Source organism: Tenrec ecaudatus, chromosome 14 (genome assembly GCF_050624435.1).
Source record: "Tenrec ecaudatus isolate mTenEca1 chromosome 14, mTenEca1.hap1, whole genome shotgun sequence".
In the NCBI taxonomy this organism is placed as follows: domain Eukaryota; kingdom Metazoa; phylum Chordata; class Mammalia; order Afrosoricida; family Tenrecidae; genus Tenrec; species Tenrec ecaudatus.
The window spans coordinates 30,540,673-30,560,455 of record NC_134543.1 but is presented as its reverse complement, the minus strand read 5'-3'; the positions used below and the strand labels follow the sequence as shown (position 1 = coordinate 30,560,455).

The 19,783-nt window shown below is 48.9% G+C and overlaps 2 protein-coding genes and 1 pseudogene across 4 annotated transcripts in view; 1 reads left to right on the top strand and 2 right to left on the bottom strand.

Annotated features, from left to right (window-relative positions):
* Positions 1-65: 65 nt before the first annotated feature.
* Positions 66-15,860, top strand: COQ6 (coenzyme Q6, monooxygenase). The gene is made up of 12 exons (XM_075531989.1): positions 66-281; positions 8,069-8,203; positions 9,184-9,242; positions 9,497-9,620; positions 11,085-11,215; positions 11,788-11,895; positions 11,987-12,049; positions 12,200-12,307; positions 14,479-14,681; positions 14,755-14,870; positions 15,010-15,176; positions 15,567-15,860. The coding sequence occupies exons 1-12, from the start codon at positions 113-115 to the stop codon at positions 15,594-15,596; spliced, it is 1,413 nt and encodes a 470-aa protein (XP_075388104.1). The 5' UTR covers positions 66-112; the 3' UTR covers positions 15,597-15,860.
* LOC142425670 (zinc finger matrin-type protein 2 pseudogene) lies at positions 3,040-3,869 on the bottom strand (annotated as a pseudogene).
* ENTPD5 (ectonucleoside triphosphate diphosphohydrolase 5 (inactive)) overlaps positions 15,838-19,783 on the bottom strand; it is a 46,177-nt gene continuing 42,231 nt past the window's right edge. For all 3 annotated transcript variants that reach the window (XM_075531992.1, XM_075531990.1, XM_075531991.1), the window contains exon 16: positions 15,838-19,273. In XM_075531992.1, coding sequence (XP_075388107.1) covers positions 19,187-19,273 — 87 coding nt within the window. In that variant the 3' untranslated portion in view covers positions 15,838-19,186. The remainder of the gene's footprint in view (positions 19,274-19,783) is intronic.

Sequence of the window (19,783 nt, the reverse complement as noted above, 5' to 3'; positions counted from 1 at the left end):
GGTTCGGAGACGCACTGGGTGGCCTGTGATTGGACGGCTCTGCTCCGGAAGCGCAGCTGGAGGCGGGACTTAGGAGCGGCGCGCCGGGTGCCCGGCAAGTCCGCGCAGCACCATGGCGGCTCGGCTTGCGGCATGCCGGTGGCGAGCTGGGCCTGCGGCCGCCCGCAAAAGCCCGCGGGACCCTTGCCGCAGGTGGTCCGGCGCCCAGGCAGCTGACACGGTGTACGACGTGGTGGTGTCGGGCGGAGGCCTGGTGGGCGCCGCCATGGCCTGTGCCTTGGGTAAGCGCACCGCCAGGCCGGCCGTGGCGGGGAGCTGGGCGGCACAGGAGCAGCGCAGAGCGTTAGACGCCCGGCAAAGTTTGCTTCGAGATCCCAGGTCTCGTGGGCCAGGCCCTGCTGGGAGGCACCCCGGGCGCGTTCGGTCCTTGTGGGTCAGGAGTAGGCAGAGGTGGGAGGGGCCTTTGGAGATAATCTAGCGCGTGGGAAAACAAGCCCAAGCTTTAAAACAAAACACGAATTCTTGTGAGATGAAGTTACATACCTTGAAGTCAACCGGTTTGAATTGTACATTGTAATGGCATGTTTACAGTTGTACAATCTTATTCACAATAAGATCACTTTCATAGCTACCCCCAACCGTACCCTTTCGAAATCACTCCCTAAACTCCCCCATTTCCCTTAACTCCTGACAACCTCTCATCGATATGTCTATTCTGTGTAGCTCCTATCAGTAGAATCATGCACTATGGGACGTCTTTGTTACTGGCCTCTCATATTTAGCAAAGCGTTTTCCAGGTTCATCCATGTCCCAACATGCATCCGTACGTTTTTTTAATTGAATACTCTCCCACTGTTTGGGTATAACGGAGCCTTGGTGGGTAGTGGGTATGTGTTTGGCTGCCAACCCCACGGCTAGCAGCTCGAAACCACCAGTGGCTTTCCACTCCTTTAAAAAGTTACAGCCTGGGAAACCCACAGGGGCAGTTCTACCGTGTCTTTTAGCACCTCTGAGTCGCCATCAACTGGAGGGCAATAAGTTTGGTTTGGGTTTGCGGCTACCAAAATGTGTTCATCTTTCAGCCATGATGAATGCTGCTGCTATGACTGTTGTTGTTCAAGCTCTTTGTGTGAACAATGATGAGTACACTATATTTATTGCTTTAAAGAACTGCCCAACTCTTTTTACTAAATGACTGTGCCATTTGAGATCCCCATACGGAGATTTTGGTTTCTCCACATCCTCACCAACACTTACTAGCTGTCTGGTTCCCTCCTCTATTTTTCAGCTGTCCATTTTTAAAACAATAGCTATTCTAGTGAGTGTGGAGTCCATTTCATTGTGGTTTTGATTTGCCTTTTCCTAATGACTAAGGAAATTAAGAGCCTCTTTTCCTAGGCTTGTGACCATTATATATTTTCTTTGGGAAGATGTCCACTTAGCCATATTGTAAATTGGGTTATTTATTATTGTTATTTTATATTTGCTTATTTTTGAGAATAAAGAGTTCTTTATTCTGGATATACCGGTAAGTCCCTTACTACACATATGACTTGCAGATATTTTCTCCCTTTTGAGATGTGTGTGTGTGTGTGTGTGTGTGTGTGTGTGTCTTACCAGTTTCTTGAAGTTTCTTGATATTCTTTGAAATAGAAAAGTTCTGACTACTAACGAAGTCTGGTTTCCCTGCCTTCTCTCCATCGTGTGTGCTTTTACTGTACTATGTACAAAATCATCGTTTAGCCCTGAGGTCCTGAACATTTACTCCTGTCTTTACTCTTTGGGCTTGGAATCCACTTGATGACAGTGAGTTGGGTTGGGTTTGGTTTCCTTTTAAGAGAGTGCTGGTATCATGGTGGTTTTGCATTACTAGTAATTCTCCACCTTCCCATGCCGCGACCCTTCATACAGTTCCTCATGTGGTGGTGACCCCCAACCATCAAATTATTTTTGTCACTATTTCCTAACTGTCATTTTGCTACCATTATGAATAGGGCGACCCCCACGTTGAGAACCGCTACATTAGGCAGATAATACACCCATAAAGAGTGACAGTCTTGGAAATGCACAGGGGCAGTTCTCTGTCCGACGGGTTACTGTGAGTCAACATCAACTCGATGGCAGTGAGTTTTCCTCTTTGGGGTTTCCTCATTTCCATGCTGACATTTTCAGCCTGTGATCTACTTGGAGTTATATTTGTGTAAGCTGTGAAGTAAAGGATGATACTCTTGTGTAATTTAAGCTGCTCTACTACCTTGTGATGTCCATGTTTTACTATATTTTACTAGGAGAAAATTGCTTAAGGTCACACTTTCACAGGCAGTGGCAGAATCAGATTTGAATGCAGGCCACCAAGCTCCAGATCTTTTTTCTTTCTTTTTTTTGGTGAAACAGGCCCAGTTAATGCCATTTATTATAAATGTTGAACAGCCTCTGCCACCCTGGGGTTCCCATAGTGAGGTTATTTTTTCGTTTTTGCATCAAACAGGTTCTTCCAAGAGCCTGCTCACAAGGAAGACAGAAACAGAACTCCTCGATAAAATCAAACAGACATGAGCTGAAACAGTCTGCCACTGAAAACAAAAAAAGTTAAAAAACTCACCAGACACAGACCACACCAAACACTCATCCCATTTAATTTCCTTTTACATGCTCTGAGGAAGCCAAGCACATCAGGCCCCAGGGCAGCAACGCTCTGGGATTTTAGCTCAGGCTCCCTCTACGTGACATGTTCATGCACACACACACTCACACACACCACAGATCCAAGCAGAAGTACACATGCATGCACAAGCAGCTAAAGAACCACAGGGCAGGATGGGAGCGGGTCCAGGCTGGCCAAGGACATGCCATCAGCTGGAACTGGAGTACTCAGAGAACCCTTCTGCTACAGGCTGAGCAAAAGTCAAAATGAAAACAATGGCATAACACAGGATAAACACAGAATGTTCAGACAATGGGGCTGAGGAGGTGAGGAAGGGGAGATGCAGGGGGAGTTTGGGAAAACAGCCCGAGGGAGAGGTTTTCCTCATTGGAGATTCAGATGGGCAGAGGTCCTGTGACTCCAGTGATATTCTGAGGAAGAAGGAATGTGCCACCCACAGCATTACCTCTTTTGTCTTGTGCCCTCTCCCAAGGTGGAAAGGAACCAGAAGCATCCACTCACCAGCCCTGGCCCCTCATATGGACTTTCCCCAAGTGCCCCCAAAAGAAATGACCTCCACACATACAAAATGAGGCCCAGCAAAGAGCCAGCCATCGAAAGCCTCAATAACTCTTCTTGGTAGAACCAAAGCCAGAGAAGCCCATCACAGCTGCCATCTCATCATCCTCCTCAAATGTCAAGTCCTCCTCAGCCCTCCTTTTCTTCTCCGTCTGTTTCTCTTTCTTGTAGGCTTTGGCCTTTTCTTCCTCTTCTCTGAGCTCCTTCATCCTTTCCTCGAAATCATAACCTTTCTGTTTCTCTTCCATCTTCTTGTTGACTTCAAAGCATTTCTTCACCTGATCCAGGGTTGAACGTTCTACTTGCATGGACATGCCCAGGTTTCGCTGATGTTTCTTTCCGTTGATGTTATCCAGGAAGTTGATGGAGTCCTTCACCACGCAATCACAGACACTGCAGTAATAGCCTCCCATCTCAGATTGTGGGGTGGTCTTGGTAATGACAATTGTCTTCCCAAGCTTGGATTCCAGGTCCACCTTGTCGTCCCTGTTCCGCAACAGCTCCCGCTTGACAGGCTGCACTGGTTTTCCATCCTTTTCTCTCTCTTCCGTGAGCCTCTTCTCGGCGAGCTTCTCATATTCATCTTTGTCCCACTTTCGGCGAAAGTCCAAGTTTTTCGTCCCACTGCCCGACGCCATCTTCCCTGCGAAGTCCTTTTTTTCATAACTGCACCGTGACTTCCATAAATCGAACTTGAGTCTTCTGCCCTAACAAAGTAAAGGTCACTAAAGGAGTTCTGGGAACCCTGGTGGTGGAGTGGTTATGCACTTGGCTGCTAACTATAAGATAAGCAGTTTGAAACCACCTGCTGCTCCCCAGGAAAAAGATGAGGCTTTTCTACTCCCATAAGAATTACAGTCTCAGAGAGGCTGTGGCTTTAACCTGTCTCTATGAGTTGGCGTTGGCTTGATGGCACTGAGTTTGATTTTAATTAGAAAGGAGCTTTGAACCCTGGTGGTACATTGGAGCTGCACCAGGCTGCTAACCACAAGTTCAGTGGCTTGAACCCACCAGGGGCTCCCCAGGTGAAAGGTGTGCCTCTCTGCTTCCATAAAGATTTATAGCTTTGGAAACCCCAGGAAGCCACGCTACAATGTCCTACGCGGTCACTTTGAATCAGAATTGACTTGATGACAACTGTTTGGGTTTTGGGTCTTTAGTGAGATCTAGTCTCGAAGTAATTATATAAAGCATGGATTCTTATTTAATTCTCATGAAAGCTCAGAGTATAGGTTGTCAGGTGGGAAAGTTAAAGCTCAGAAGGTTAGGTAACACGTTCGGAAAACTATGAGGTCTCCAGGGCTTCAAGCCCAGCTGTAAAGTAGGTGTGGCAGTGGGGGTGGCTGATCTCTAACTTGCAGGGGAGGAGGGGCGAATCCACGGGGCAGAGAGGCTCACAGAAGGAGAAGGCTGGAGGAGCATTAGCACTCACCAAGCAGGAGGCTTGCTGCCAGCGTAAGATGACTCCTGCCACTTACTGGCAAAGCTGTCGAGCTAAGCAGGGCAGAGGCCAGGCCGAGGGCCAGCGAGAGGCCTGCCTGCAGACATGGCTGAGAAAGGCTGTCCTTATTAAGAATTATATCTTGAGCCATTTTTTAAAATTAAAAGATCATTTTATTGGGGCTCTTAACAGCTCTTATAACAATCCATACATCAATTGTATCTAGCATATTTGTACATATGTTGCCATCATTTACTTTCTATTGAGCCCTTGGTATCCGAGGGGAGTCCCAGGGGACTGTTTGGAAGCTGTGGCGGTAGGTGCTAAGGAGTTCAAGGGAGAGAGATGAGGCTCTCACCTCCCATAAAGATTTATAGCGTTGGAAGCCCTAGGAAGCAGTGTCCTATGGGGTCAGTATGGGTCAGAATTGACCTGATGGCAATTGGTTTGGTTTTTAGGTTTTTAATGGGCTCAAAGTAACTACCGTATATATTCGTGTATAAGCCGAGTTTTTCAGCACAAAAAATGTGCTGAAAAACTGGGGTTCGGCTTATACATGGGTCAGTGGTACCCCAGTGAGGTATAATATCTCGCTGCCCCCCACCCCCCAGGTAACGGGACAAGCACCCATTATCTCGTGGGTGATCGTCATTCCTCCGCTGTTCATTCAAAGCCCCTCTGACACCGCAGGGCTTTGAATGTTTACTCACATCTAACCAATCAGAGCCGTCCTATGATGTGCATCTTTGAATAAGCCTTTAAAGACCATGTGCGAAGGATGTGGCATGAATGGATGTCATCTGGTCAAGCCCGACTAACAAAAGGAGGAAATCTCATGAAGCCTGACATAGAGTTAATAGCAAAGTGGGTTCGAGATGCATGGGAAGACATTCCAGAAGACATGGTGCGACGTGCCTTCCAGAACTGTAGTATTAGTAATGCTATGGAGGGCAGTGAAGACTGCGCTTTGTATGAAAATGACAGCAGTGATGGTGATGACGGCGTCTATGATGACCTCACACCAGCTGAAGCTCTGCATTGGGATACGGATGATGATGAGGAATCCAGTTTTGAAGGATTTTAACTCTTTGCATTTTAGCTTGGTTGCTGATTGAGCTCAGGGAATAGTACTCTTAAGGTATCATTGTTGATACCTTATTGTTTTTGTTGAACCTATTTTCCACTTACTGTGCTGGTTTACTAATGTTAAATGACTTGTCATTTTATTTATATTTTTTATTTAAAATTTTTAGTAATTTTATTTCATTTGATTATTGAAACTCACCAATAGCGTCTATATTTTCCACCCTAGGCTTATACTCAAGTCAATCAGTTTTTCTGGTTTCCCAGGTAATAATTAGGTACCTCAACTTATCTTCAAGTATATACAGTATATAAAGCATGCTTTAAAAAATACTTTTATTGACATATAATTCACTTATGAACTTCAGAAGTTAGATCATATCAAAAAGAATTGTACAATCATCACCACAATCAGTTCCCGAACATTTTCTTTCTTCCTTGCATTCATTGCTACTAGCTCCCCATTTCTCTCCAATTTCCCCTCCCACATGCACAGTAAGCTATGAATCCAGTTCCTCTCTCTCTGCTCTCCTACCCTGGATTTCACAGACTGGAAGGCATTTTAAAGCGCCGCACGGGGTTCCTTGTGCCATGTCAGGACTAGGAGAGAGCGCATTTTCCAGTGGGCACATGCAATGGGGCTCGCAGAGCTTTCAGAAGGCCTATGCGTCATACAGCAAGCATGTTGCATAATCTCTGGGTATTATCACAAGTGGGTAACACCATAAACTAGCAGTGAGGTGAGTCAGCATCCTGGCCTGAGCCCTCGCCAGGGGAGCAGGCTGTGATCAGTTCTGAAGAGTACATCAGAAGAGTTTGCTATGTTTTATGGTGGGTTGGTTATAGAACCTGATTGCTCTTATCTACAGTTAACCTTCAGGCACAGCGAAGTAGCCAGACAGAATGGTGACCTAAGGCAGCAGCTCCTTTAGGACGGCTCCTTAATGGAGAGCAGTTGCAGGCCTTGAGGGTCGGGGCACATTTTCGCCCTGGAGAATGTGTATTTGAAAACATTTTTATCTCGGAATAATGGAGATCTTTCTCAAAATAGATCTAGTTTTTTACGTCCGTCTTCAGGAGTGTAGAAATAAAGTCAGATACATTCTACCAAGTTCTCGGTGTACCACAATGGGCCGTTCTTAGTGGTTGATAGTCTGGCGCATGTTTGACATCATGTTGCTGGTACCCGGTGTGCATGCCCAGGTTGACCTTCACTTCCATGTCAACCTCCACTTATTTTTAGACATCTGCTTTCAAGGAGAAATGTTCCAGCCGGCTCTTAATAGGCCTTGTAACTCAGCTCTGCTTCCTTGAGTCTGTGCTTCAAGCTCACTTTCTGTTTGAAGCGGGGAAGCAGCCGCACTCCCTGTCCACGTTGTCCGATGCCAGCTGTCTTTGCTAAGTGTTTTTTCCTCTAGATGCATTTTTATGTGTTATGTTAGACAGCTAACCTAGTTGACCTGACTATACTTATAAGGTGTTTGGAAGCCGCCTTCTTACTAGAGGCTAGCTGTTCTGTATTGAGCTGCAGAATTGACTGCTGAGGATTTGAACCATAAAAAAGTGGTTCCTGCCACCCACCCTCATCGCAGGAATTTAGAATCTAGATTTGGGAGGAGATTTGTAAATGACTAAGAAGAGGCAGAATGAACTGGCATCTTTGTGGGGAGGACACTCGAGGGGAGGGTTCAGGTCAGACAGGTTAGTGGAGAAGGGGCCATGGGTTGGCCCTGGGGCTGGAAAGCTGGCTTCCGCCAGCAGAGTGAGGTCCACTCCCAGTTCTCCACAGCACAAAGGACTAGTAATGGCTGCTCAGGAGGAATCGAGTAGGAAGTCCTGGTCACACATGTAGGAACCCTCCTTTTCTTCCTTCCTTCCTAGGGCACGCCCCTGGTTAAGAATTGTACCAGGCTGCATCCTTGCGCACGGTGTGTGCGGGGTGTGAACACGCCCTGAAACCATGGTTCATGTTGCTGAAATGGTGGCATCTCTTTGTTGTATTCATGTTCTCAGGGCTAAAGAGCTGGGAGCTCTGGTGGTATGGTAGTTACACACTGGGTTGCTAATCTCAAGGTCCGTAGTTCAAGACCACCAGCCACTCCATGGGCGAAAAATGAGACTTTCAGTTCCCATAAAGAGCTACAATCTTGGAAATGCAGAGGGGCAGTTTCAGCTGTCCGATAAGGTTGCGATGACTTGGAATGGACTCAGTGGCAGGTAGTGAGGAGAAGGGTCAGAGGATGGATGACTTCTCTTGACTGTGGGAAAGGGAACTCTCGATTGTCCTAATGATATGACATGTCGCTTTTGTTTGTTTTTAGGATATGACAGTCACTTTCGTGACAAGAAAATCCTGTTGCTAGAAGCAGGTCCCAAAAAAGTAATGGAGAAATTGCCAGAAACGTACAGCAACAGGGTCAGCTCCATTTCTCCAGGCTCTGCAACCCTCCTCAGCAGTGAGTAGATCCATGTGCTTAGAAACAGTCTCCTTGCTCCATGGCTTCCCCGTGGTTCTCACAGAGCATCTGGTGGGGGGTGGTGAGAAGGGGGGGGTCCTAGGGTAAGGGTGGAGGGCCAGGTTTAGTGGTCTAGTGCCTGCCTGAAGACCAGGACCCCTGAAATGATGAGTCAGAGTTCTGGAATGGGGACTAGGAGACTAGTGACGCATAGGGAATCTTCCAGGACCCTGATGTGGGAGATAGGACCGTTAGGACTGTAGAGAGCGGCACACCTGAGCTGTGCGGTTGGCCGCCATCTTTAGGCCAGGCAGCAACGCTTCCTCGCGGTGATTCCAGATTTGATGGCCACACACGTCACGTGACCTTTGTTTTCTAGAAGGACCTCACCTTTCTGGTAGGGTTTTGCCCAGTCGTTTTTCCCATTCTGGTTATCCTTCCGATAGCACCACATTTCACGAATTCTGGTCGCTGCCCGTTTTGCTTTGCTGGCTGTGACTGGCTCAGTCAGAACCATTTGGAAGCTTTGGGTTTTCCAGTTTGTGCCTAGTACCTGGAATCTTATCTGGTACCTAGCTGGTAACTCAGAAAATGTCTGTGTTCTCCAAAATTAGAATGATGGGTGCTGTACAGAGATGAAGCGCTCCAGAGGGCTTGTCATCTCCTGTTCGTACAGTCACAGTTGAGTCGCGAGTGGAAACAGCGATGAAGGAGATGGACAAAGAAGGGTGTGCTTCTCCTGTCTGGGATCTGCACCTTGGGTCTTCTGTTCGTGAAAGGTGGTGTTTGCTTCCTGCTCTTCAACCTAGAACTGGGCTGCTGGCGTTAAGCAGGAGACAACGGGGCAGCATTTTCCTATTGTCGGAGAGCGTTGAAAACAATCCGTTCCTTAACACGATTGAGGGGCCATCAGAAACCCAGGAGAGACTTGGCTCCCATGAGGTTACTCTGGTCTGAAGACCCTTTTTGTTTTGGGGCAGGTTTTGGTGCCTGGGACCACATCAGCAACATGAGACACAGAGCCTTCCGGCGGATGCAGGTACTCCTACCCCTTGAGTGTGCTCTGGGCGAGGTGGTCTGCAGTGTTAAGGGAAAGGAGGCCCTGTTCACCAGGTTTCCTGTGGCCGTGGGAGGACAGCTCGCATTCAGTCTCAGGGGGAGGGGCTCCTGCCAGAAGGCCTGACAAACTGAGCTTTCCGCTGCTGCCGCTGGGGAAGCAGGACTTGCTTTCTGACCGCAGGAGATGCATTTCCTCTCTCTTGGACTGTGTTGGAAGTGTCCCTGTGCTTGCAGGTGTGGGACGCCTGCTCAGAGGCCCTGATCCTGTTTGACAGGGATAACTTGGAGGACATGGGCTATATCGTGGAGAACGATGTCATCATGCATGCCCTCACCAAGCAGCTGGAGGCCGTGTCTGGTGAGCCCCACTTCCTGTTGCTCTCAGGGAGGCCAGGCTGACCCTGGCGCCACTAGTGTTGGTGGCACGCGGACATACTGAAGCCTCACCCTACCTAAATCCTCCGATGGTACCTCAGGGTCCTCTTCCTTGTCTTTTATTGAGGCATAACTTAAATACCATGAGGTCAGGTGAACTTTAAGTGCACCATTCAGTGATTTTTAGTACGTTGGCCTAGTGGTGTCACCACAACCACAATATAATGTGAGAACATTTCTGTCGTCGCAAGAGAAACCACCTGCCTATATTTTTCTGTTCCCATGCGCAGCCTCAGGGAAGCAACCAATAAAGGACTTGGAGTCTCTGTAGATTGGTCTTTTCTGGGCAGATCTGACCAGTGAGACCATGTGTCTTCTGACGGGCTTTTCTGACTGGTCAGAATCTTCTTGAGATGCACTGGTGCTGTGTCATGTATCAGGACATCTGTGGTCCAGTGAAATCACTAGGCCTGGCCACTTCTCAGCACTTCATTCCTCGTCCCCAATGGACGGCATTCGTTGTGTGGACACCGCCTTGTATGTGTCTGCTCATTTGTTGGGGGCCGTTTGGGTAGGGTCCCCTCTGGGAGCCTTATAGATGATGCTGTGACAAGTCATCTGTGAGTTTCAATGGGGATGGGCATTTTCATTTCTCCTGGGTACAAATGTAAGACCATGTCTCATAATATGTTGGTTTAAAAAAGTCATGTGATCTCATGGGTGCGTGAGCATAGACACATAGAGGAAGACATCTGGAAGGCTCCACATCTGAGTTTTAAGTAGTTGTCTCTGCATGGGTAAGGGATTTTCCCCCTAGAAGCCGTTCATTCTTCTCAATACTCTTACAATAAGGAAGTTATCTTGATGACCAGAACAACCAAATGAATTCCGGAGGGAATGAAAAAGTTCTTGCAATCACACACTTGTCTGAGCCTGTGGCAGTCCATCCCTCAAGCCGCACTGAGGGCCCATGGGTGCATTTAGGCCTGGCCTGAAATTAGAGGAGCCAGGAGACGCACAGGGTGCCTGGTGCAGGCTGGTGACACAGAGAGCCCAGATGCCTTTTTTTTTTCTCGGTACCAGTTCATCTGTCATTTATCAGCTCTCAGCTGTAGCACAGACCACATGCATTATTGTTTATTAGCTTTTATTTTTCTTGTTTGGAAGGGAGTGACAAGAGACAGGTATGCTGGGACCTGGGTTCAGGTTTAGTTAGAACAGTGGTTCTCAACCTGTGAGTCACGACCCCTTTGGGGATTGGACGACCCTTTCACAGGGGTCGCCTGATTCATAACGGTAGTATCCAAAATGACAGTTATGAAATAGCAATGAAAATCATTTTATGGGTCGCACCTTAGGAAGGTTGCAAACCACTGGTTCAGAGCTCCTCAGCCTGTGTGGGCCACCTATCTAACATGTCGCTGTTTCTCTTCTGACCTCCCCACAGACCGAGTGACGGTTCTCTACCGGAGCAAGGCTGTAGGCTACACCTGGCCTGCCCCGTTTCCCACAGTGGACTCCAGCCCGTGGGTTCAAATCACCCTCAGTGATGGCAGCACCCTTCAGACAAAATTGTTGGTAGTTAAAGCTTCTTGTCTTTGTCACATGCTATCCTAGCCTCCAGGGCCTCCGGTGTTAAGTCTAAGCTACAATGTATAAGCTAACTAGAGACCAGGCTTTTGGTTAGAGGGACCAGGACCCACTCCAGCCCCATCCCAAGCTAAGGTGGGCTTGTTGGAAATTCCACACAGGAAGCAATCTCACGGACCACCTTAGGTCAGGAAGTAGGGAAGAGCTGGGCCTCACAGAAACAGACAGAAACCAGAACACTGGGGATTAGGCTGCTCTTTTCCACCTGAGATTTCCCAAGTCCATCTTCTTCGTCCACCTCCCAGCCCTTGCTCTCTGCTCAGCAGTGTCCTGTTTCACTTTAGGGCAGCTCGGTCCTGCCACGGTGCTGGCTCCAGGCTGAAACTTTTAGGGGTCAAGGTTAGCTGTGGTCCCCTCAGTAAGATTATCCCACTAGAAGCTATGAATGGGGCTGGCAGGATCAAAAGTTGCCCGCCAAGCCTTAGGAAGCAGAGAGCAACATTTGGAGCAGTTCATTTGTGGAGACGCTGTCAGACTTAGCAGGCGCCCCCTCCCTGCAGATTGGCGCAGACGGGCATAACTCGGGAGTACGGCAGGCTGCTGGCATCCCGAACGTTAGCTGGAATTATGACCAGTCCGCTGTTGTGGCGACTCTGCATTTATCAGAGGTAAGCTCCTGAGCCTGCCATCCGGGGACCCTGCCCCTGTTCGGTGAGCACCGGGCACTTCTCACCACCACGCCGCTCCTCTCTCACACAGGCCACAGAAAATGACGTCGCTTGGCAGAGATTTCTTCCTTCTGGGCCCATCGCGCTGCTCCCGGTAAGAGGCCGTTCTGGCTAGTGGGCTTTGCATCTAGCCTTCCTCTCCCAGGACTCTGCTGTCAGCCCCTTTCAAGGGAGTGTGTCCAGGCTGGAGCGCGCTCAGGCATGCAGGAGAGAGGCACCTCCTGATGCTCGCCTTCCCATGCAGCTTTCAGACACCCTGAGTTCCCTGGTCTGGTCGACATCCCATGAGCACGCGGCCGAGCTGGTCGGCATGGAGGAGGAGCAGTTTGTGGATGTCATTAACTCTGCCTTTGTGAGTATCGCACGGCGCAGCTGACGCTGTGGAGACGGGGTAGACATGGGTGCTGAGTAGGAAGAGCCGCAGCAATGTAGCAGCTGCCCCTTTGGGATTGTGGATTGTGCCCCTGGATTACATGGAGGAGGGGAGAACTGTGCTCTTGGGTTGGTTGGTTTGTTAGTTTTGAGGGTTGTGGACTGACAAGAGTTGTCCAAGCTATGGGTAGTGTTGGCCTTTTAAAGTTTGAAACTTAAAATTTTGTAATTTTGAGCAGATCTACTAGGTCCCAAGTACCTGACCTTTGAAAGCTGATCCCCAGGGAGTGCTGAGCCCATTGCAGCAGGAGGTTTAGGGGAAAGCTTGGTAGGCAGTCTGCCAAGTGTTGCCTGGTAACATGAAAACTGAGCCTGTCACTCACGACTCCAGTGAATAGACATTTAAAATGTGAGACTTGCTATAAAATGCCAGGAACATTTTGGATGCTCAGCCAGTGGTCATGATTATGACACAGCCTTTAAGTAATTTGGGCACCAGGTTTCTGTTTGGCTTTGCTGATGTCGGTGCCTTTGAGATGGTTCCGACTCCGACCGTAAGAAGAGCGGCACGGAGCACCGTCTGGTCTTGCGCCATCTTTGTAACTGATGTTTGAGGCCGTTTTTGCTGCCACTATGTCAGTCCATCTCGAGGGTCTTGCTCTTTTCATTGCGCCTTTACTTTACCAAGCATGGTGTCCTTTTCCAGGGACAGGCCTCTCCTGATGACATGTCCGAAGGACGTGAGACTTTGTTTCCCCATCCACGCTTCTAAGGAGCGTTCTGGCTGTACTTCTTCCCCAACAGATCAGTTTGTTGTTCTGGTGGTCCACGGCACTTCCAACACCATCATTCACGTGCATCGTTTCTTTCGTAGGCTTCGCATCCCCGTCCAGTTTCCCCTGCGTCTGAGGTGCCTGAACATTCCATGGTCGGGCGCATGTTCACTCTCAAAGTGACTTCCTGGCTCTTCTAACTTTTTAGAGGCCTGTACAGCAGATTTTGTCTCAAAACAAAAACCGTCACTGCCTTCAAGTCTAATCCGACTCAAAGAGACTCTATCGATTAGGGTAGAACTGCCTCTGCGGGAGTTGAACCTTGCCAGGAGTAGAAAGCCTCTCCTTGCTCCCGAGCTGCAGCTGGTGTTTTCGAACTGCTGAGCTTGCGTTTAGCAGCTGTGTAACCACCACACCCCAGGGCTCCTCGATTCGCCCAACTGCCACTAATTCGCTCCTGACCTTAAGTCCTTACTGTGTGCCAGGTTGTTAGACTTGGATAGGGATTTCAAGTTAAGTTCTGCAAACCTCTGTGGTAGGTACGATGATCCTCATTTAGAAACTAGATAACTTGGCTGGGATCATGAAGCTGGTGGCAATGCTGGGTTTGGGAGTCTAGCTGGCCCTGGAGCCTGCCCGTGAAACTCCCAAGCTCTTCTACGTCACTGATGGTTTCACACCCAACTTTCAGCGAAGACCTTGGGCCCCGGGGCTCCGGACAAACCCTCACCGACACGCTCCCCCTCCCTCTCAGGGTATTTAGCATATGTTCATGGCCCAGACCTTGGACCTGTGCAGTCTACGCCTGCACTCAGCAACTCTTGAGTGCCATCTGCACAGCAGGCTCTGGAGACAGAGAAACGAGATGCAGTCCCCTCGGGAAGTTCCTTCTCAACTGATGGAGAGATGCTTGAATGACCATTCAGCAGCGACAGAAGGGGAACGAAAACAGCTGTGGTCGAAGAGGGTTGTGAATACCGTATATACTCTTGTATGAGTTTTTATGATAAAATTAGGTGCCTTGGTTGATGTTCGGGTTAGCTTATACTCGAGTGTATACGGTAAGTGTTCAGCGCAGTCACGTGGCTGCTCAGGTGTTTGCGTAGTAAAATAGCGTGGTGAGCATTCTACGCAGATGGAGCTACACCGGGGCTGGTGAGGCATTAGTGAGGGTGAGTTGGAATGAGGCCGGGGCCCATTCTGGAACCTCAAGTTGAGCGGACCCTGGGTACTGTGGGGAGTGGTGGCATTTGCTTGAGGATTTACTGTTGACAGTCCTGCTCGGTGTCACCATGCTGGTGCTTTGGGTGTAAAGGGGCTTTGTTGAGTTCTCACGTCGTGCTGATCATCCTTTACCTGTTCTGTGGCTGTTGCTTAGTGGAGCGATGCTAACCACACGGACTTCATTGACTCGGCTGGCACCATACTGCACCAGGCTGTTGCTCTTCTGAAGCCCACCAAAGTCTCAGCTCGCCAGCTGCCCCCAAGTGTTGCCAGGGTGGAAGCCAAAAGCCGGGTGCTGTTTCCTCTCGGGCTGGGCCATGCTGCCGAGTACGTGCGGCCTCGGGTGGCGCTCATTGGGTAAGACATCACAGAGAGGGCTGCCCCTCCTCCCTGTGTGCTGGAGACCCCCTGAACATGGCTTTCTCCGTAGGGATGCAGCCCACCGAGTCCATCCCCTTGCAGGACAAGGTGTCAACATGGGCTTTGGGGATGTCTCCAGCTTGGCCCATCACCTCAGTATGGCAGCTTTCGACGGGAAAGACTTGGGTAAGGCCTCCAGGTACCTTAGAGAGGTCAAATGGGAACGACCAGGATCCCAAATGGCCCTCCCAATACCCAGGGGGGTGGCCCTACAACACACCTGGCTTTCCAGGATTTGGATGAAGGAGTTCCTCGTCTCTTCCAGGCGGCATGAGCCACCTGACCGGCTATGAGACAGACAGACAAAGGCACAACACTGCTCTTCTGGCTGCTACAGACTTACTCAAAAGGCTCTACTCCACCAGTGCTACTCCTCTCGTGCTGCTAAGGACATGGGGCCTACAGGCCACAAATGCCATGTCTCCACTCAAAGTAAGGCGCACCTCCTGGCTCGCCAGGTTCCTGCTTGCTAACCGAGGAAAGATTTGCAGACAACTCAGTCTCTGAACTCCTTTTCTTGGCTGTAAAACTATCGTCTTCCTCTATACCGTCTTCAGTGGTTATAGGGGTAAAAATGGGCTTGTTGGCGAGAGCCATACCTCAGCATTGCCCTTATATGTGGGAATGGTTTTCTGATGGCAAATAGGGACTTTTAAAGATGAAGATACTTAAACTCCTTTTGCTGAGAAACTCCCTTTGAAGGCTAGGAGGCTCTCCCCTGGGACTGCGGATACTGCCTGCCAGGGACTTGCCTGTTGCTTGCCTTCCTTGGGTGCTGCAGATGCATGAGGCATCTCACCTCTGTCTCCTTTTTTTCTCCAGGAACAAATCATGGCCTTTGCAAGCCAGTGAGGGCTTCTCTTCTGGGCATCTTGATGGAAAAAAGAACACGCCGCTCCAGTACCAGCTTGCATATTGCCAAGAGTCAATTTAGTAAATTACTGTTAGAATCTTCCCGTCTTTCTCCTCTGCTGAGTGAGCCTGCAGAGCCCATATGAGGGGAAATTAGCTGTGAGGAGGGTGTTATCAACCAAACAGAAAAAATGCCCGAAGAAAGACTATCACGATTTGGTTTAAAAGCCTTTTTATTAATAAATCAAGGTGCTGTGTCATTTATTTTCACTTAATGACAATCCTTTCTGAAGAGACTTTGATCGTTTTTCTAGATAGATGCAAGAATTAGAACTACGCAGTGAATGCATTTGCTATTAGAATAGCCAGTAAAAAATTTACATCAGAATGCAAATTAAATACAAATTACTTTAATCTTTGTTACATGTGCACTGGAGTCACTGATAGGCAAACTTTTTAAATACTTTTATTGGGGGCTCTTATATCTCATCACAAAAAGGCAAAATCATAATGCTAGTTTTCTTCTTCATCACAGCATCAGATTTCAGTTTAATTTATGGTTCCTCTCTGGGATACCGCTATTGTACGGTATTAAAAATTGCACTGCGTGCGTTCGAAGACCTCAGGACCCAGAGGTCTCAAGAGGGAGAACGTGGTTAGCAGCAGTGTTTGCTCATGATGGATGGCAGATTGGAGCAGGCCCCCTTCTGCTGGGGTTTCTAAAGCATTCACGTCACAGCCCCAGAGGTGCTTCTTGAAGAGCACCCCCATGCACCCTGTGAGGGATGTGTCCTCCAAGGCTGATCTGAAGACGGAAGGAGAGTGCCTGCTTCGAAACCACCATAAGCTCTTCTTGTGCGTAGTTCGTGAGCTCGTGTATAAGTCTTGGTACTGCTGGGAAGCTTCTCAGGCAAATGTAGAAGTTCATAAGATGCTAGAGTACAAAGTGACAATGTCACCCACTTTGCTGGACTCTCAGGAAGAACCGCCCAACATAAAAGCTGTCAGCTCCCCTAAGAAGCTGTGTGACTACTGGTAAGGAAGGTCATTGTCGAGAAAGGCCACCTTTCCCCAAAAATAAGACTCCCCAAGAGGAGGCAAGCTAGATATCAGGCAAAGTGGGTCTTTTAAGGCACAACTTGCAAGGACCTCCATAACCCGAGAATGTCCTTCATATAACATGAAGACAGGCCAGCTAGGCCCTAAGAATGTAAGATCTGGAAACATTTACAGCGAGGAAACAAACCAGCAATGTCTTGGGGACCCTTAGTAAGAGATCCACAGGATATACACTAAGGGGCAGAAAAAATGTAATGACAACTTTTTCTAAAATTCTCATTCCAAACTGTTCTTAAAATGTCTGTTGGTTAATTCACCAAATGCTTAATCAAGTTTGGATGTACTTTCTGGAGTTGAAAAGCATCTACCCCAGGAGTTCTGGAAGAAATACAGGATGGCCAAATGGGGTCTTCCAAAATCTCCCAGTCAACGAACAATACGTGCACTATGCAAGCGTGACAGTTTTTAAAGAAGAAAAGCTTCAGATGAGCTGGGAGGTAAAGCCTAAGGAATCCTACCAGAGTCGAAGTCTTCAGGGGAAGAAGACCTCTCGGGGGAAAAACTTGATTTCTAGAAGAAATGTTCTAATCATAGGAAACAGCATCATTTAGAGGGGTGAATGAGCCTGGCACCTTTTCTTTTGAGGTGACTGGCTAAGAGTCTGGAATCTGTGCTGTAGATATGTAAAAAGACTACAGAGGGCTTGGGTGCTTTCTTCAGCTGACCGAGGGAGGGGCTGGAGCAGATGTGAAACCGTGGGAAGATGGTAGGCTGCAGCTTGCTCTAGAAACACTTGTCCATTAGTGCAGCCCCAAGTGGAAGGAGCTGTCTGAACACAGCCTGCCAGAACAAGCCGAGTGCTACCTGCGAGAAAGGTTAAGGGAATGGGGGGGTGGAGTAGAAGATGAAACTTTTCGGCTACTCCCATCACTAGAAAGTGCATTATTTACTAGCAACTTTCTGAGGAAGGCATCAGGGAACAGGCAGCCCTAGTAATAAGACACGCTTGGAGACACATTGGATTTAAAACAAACACCACTAAAATATGGAGGCGTAGGATAAAGTAATTTGCCTAACCTTGCATAAAGCAGATGTAAAGACAGCAGGAAGACCTTGTGGCTCGAAGGATACAACACTGGCTAGACTAGAAGTGAGGAAAGAGTAGATAGCGAGTGTGGGGGAAGACAGTCCACAAGATAAAGTGCTCTGGCACTCACACAATGAAGGAACTTGGGGGCTATTAAGTAGGGGACTCTGCTAATGGGCCAGAGTGGCCAGCGGTGGTTAACAGGGATGTCATCAAGAATGGTCCCAGAAATCATGACAGTTAAACTCAGAGGATAGAGCAAAGACAAGCTGGGGCAGAAAGAGGTACTGCTGTGGGTGGAGAGGTCAAGTTGCAAGGGGTGGGAGGTATGACCAAAATCAATATCCTTAGCCGCAGACCAAAAGGCCACATTACAGTTGTATTCCTTTCAAAGATGACAGTTGGGTTGGGTATCATGGAGTTGGTTCCTACTCAGAGTGACCCGAAGACAACAGGGAGCACTACCCAGCCCTGTGCCCTCCTCACAATGGTATGTTTAAGCCATTGCTGCAGCCCCAGTGTCAGTCCCTCTTGAGGGTCTTCCTTTTCACGGACCCTCTAAAACATACTTGGGACCCTCACAGAGTATAAACATGTTCACCTGGGGGTAGCACTGACTGACACATTTCTGAAGTCAGATAGGTTCACTCATCGTTGATAAAGAGTTGATTAGAAAGCAGTTCTTACAAGGCAACCATACCCTCCCCAAACAGGACCCCAGAGATGTCCGACCAACTGTGTCAGGCATTGCTTCTGGCCTGTGCCCTGTCAGATTTCCATCCTGCTGGGGTTTCAGATGGCTCCTAGCTGATGGGAGGAGCCAGTGCAGCGCAGGCACACATCAAACGTGTGTGTGTGTGTGTGTGTGTGTGTGTGTGGTTCCACCCCACCCCTCACCCGTAGACAGCCAAACCAGGCATTCTTTTCTCTCTGGGTGGGTAGGAAGCAAGATGGGGTAGGCGGAGAGATAAGAGTGAGGCAGGGCAGAACGGGGGTGGGGGGGGGGGTGGGGAGAGAAAAACAATCACTGGTAATGGTGGGTCATGGGATTGCTATCAGTCAGTACATAAAATTAAATAGTTCAAAGGAATGAGGCACTCAGAGGGTTAAAATGAGAGACCTTTTTCTTTGGTTCCCAAGGACCAGTCCTGGGGCACTCACTCCAAGGTCAGGTTCTACAGCTATTTTTTGGCTCACAGGGCTCTCCACGGTTTAGATTGGCGCTAGCTGTACACTCGGGGTTAGGCAGCAGTTCACGTGAGATGTAAGAAATGAATTCTGCTCAGCTCTCCAGGCTCACGGGTAAGACCCTTTACAGGCCCTTCCTCCCGATGGAGTCAGTAGCTGGGCTTCAGTGCAGGCTGTTCCCTGACCACGGCAGAGTCCTCGCCCCACCCTGGAAAAAGGTCCTTTGGGAGTGCAGGCCCCAGTGATGTGCTTGGCCTTAGTGGGTGATGTCCAGGGACTGCAGCAAGTGAAAGGTGGCCCCCAAGGCCCAGCCTGTCTCGATGTTGTTCACTTTCTTTGTGAGCTGTTGAAAGAGGAAACAAAGGCTTCACACTTCCATCCAATCTTCAACTCTATGTCAACATGGCACGTGGGCAGGTAAGAGCTGTAAAGGGCCCCACACGGGACCAAGCCAGTGCACCTAGGATAGGAGCTTATCCCTGAAGGCTTCCCACTAGCCCCGTCTGAAACAGCCCCCCTCCCACCATGGCCGATGTCCCCAGTCTGCCACTGATCCAGGAAGGCTTCTGGCCCAGGAAGTGCTCCCACCCAGAAGCCTCAGGCGACTGCACTTTTCCCCTGCCATCCCCTGCTGTACTTTTTGAACCACCCATTTCTGACACAGCAACCTGCAATCCAATGTTAGTGAGTATGGGAGCAAGGGCACGTACGATTGGGAGCTGGGACTAGATGGCGGGTCAGGAAAGAACACCCCACACCTGCCAACCCAGTGTGTTTTCTTCAGAACCCTAGAGGCTCCTGAAAATCCTTAAGAGGCAAAGCATAACTGGCATTCTGCATCAACTCTTGTTTA

Bases quoted from the DNA above. Each gene is read 5' to 3' on its own strand.
- COQ6 (XM_075531989.1), top strand. From the start codon at position 113: ATGGCGGCTCGGCTTGCGGCATGCCGGTGGCGAGCTGGGCCTGCGGCC. The intron at 282-8,068 runs GTAAGCGCACCG...GTTTGTTTTTAG, and splicing joins CGCCATGGCCTGTGCCTTGG to GATATGACAGTCACTTTCGT. The intron at 12,308-14,478 runs GTGAGTATCGCA...GCTGTTGCTTAG, and splicing joins ATGTCATTAACTCTGCCTTT to TGGAGCGATGCTAACCACAC.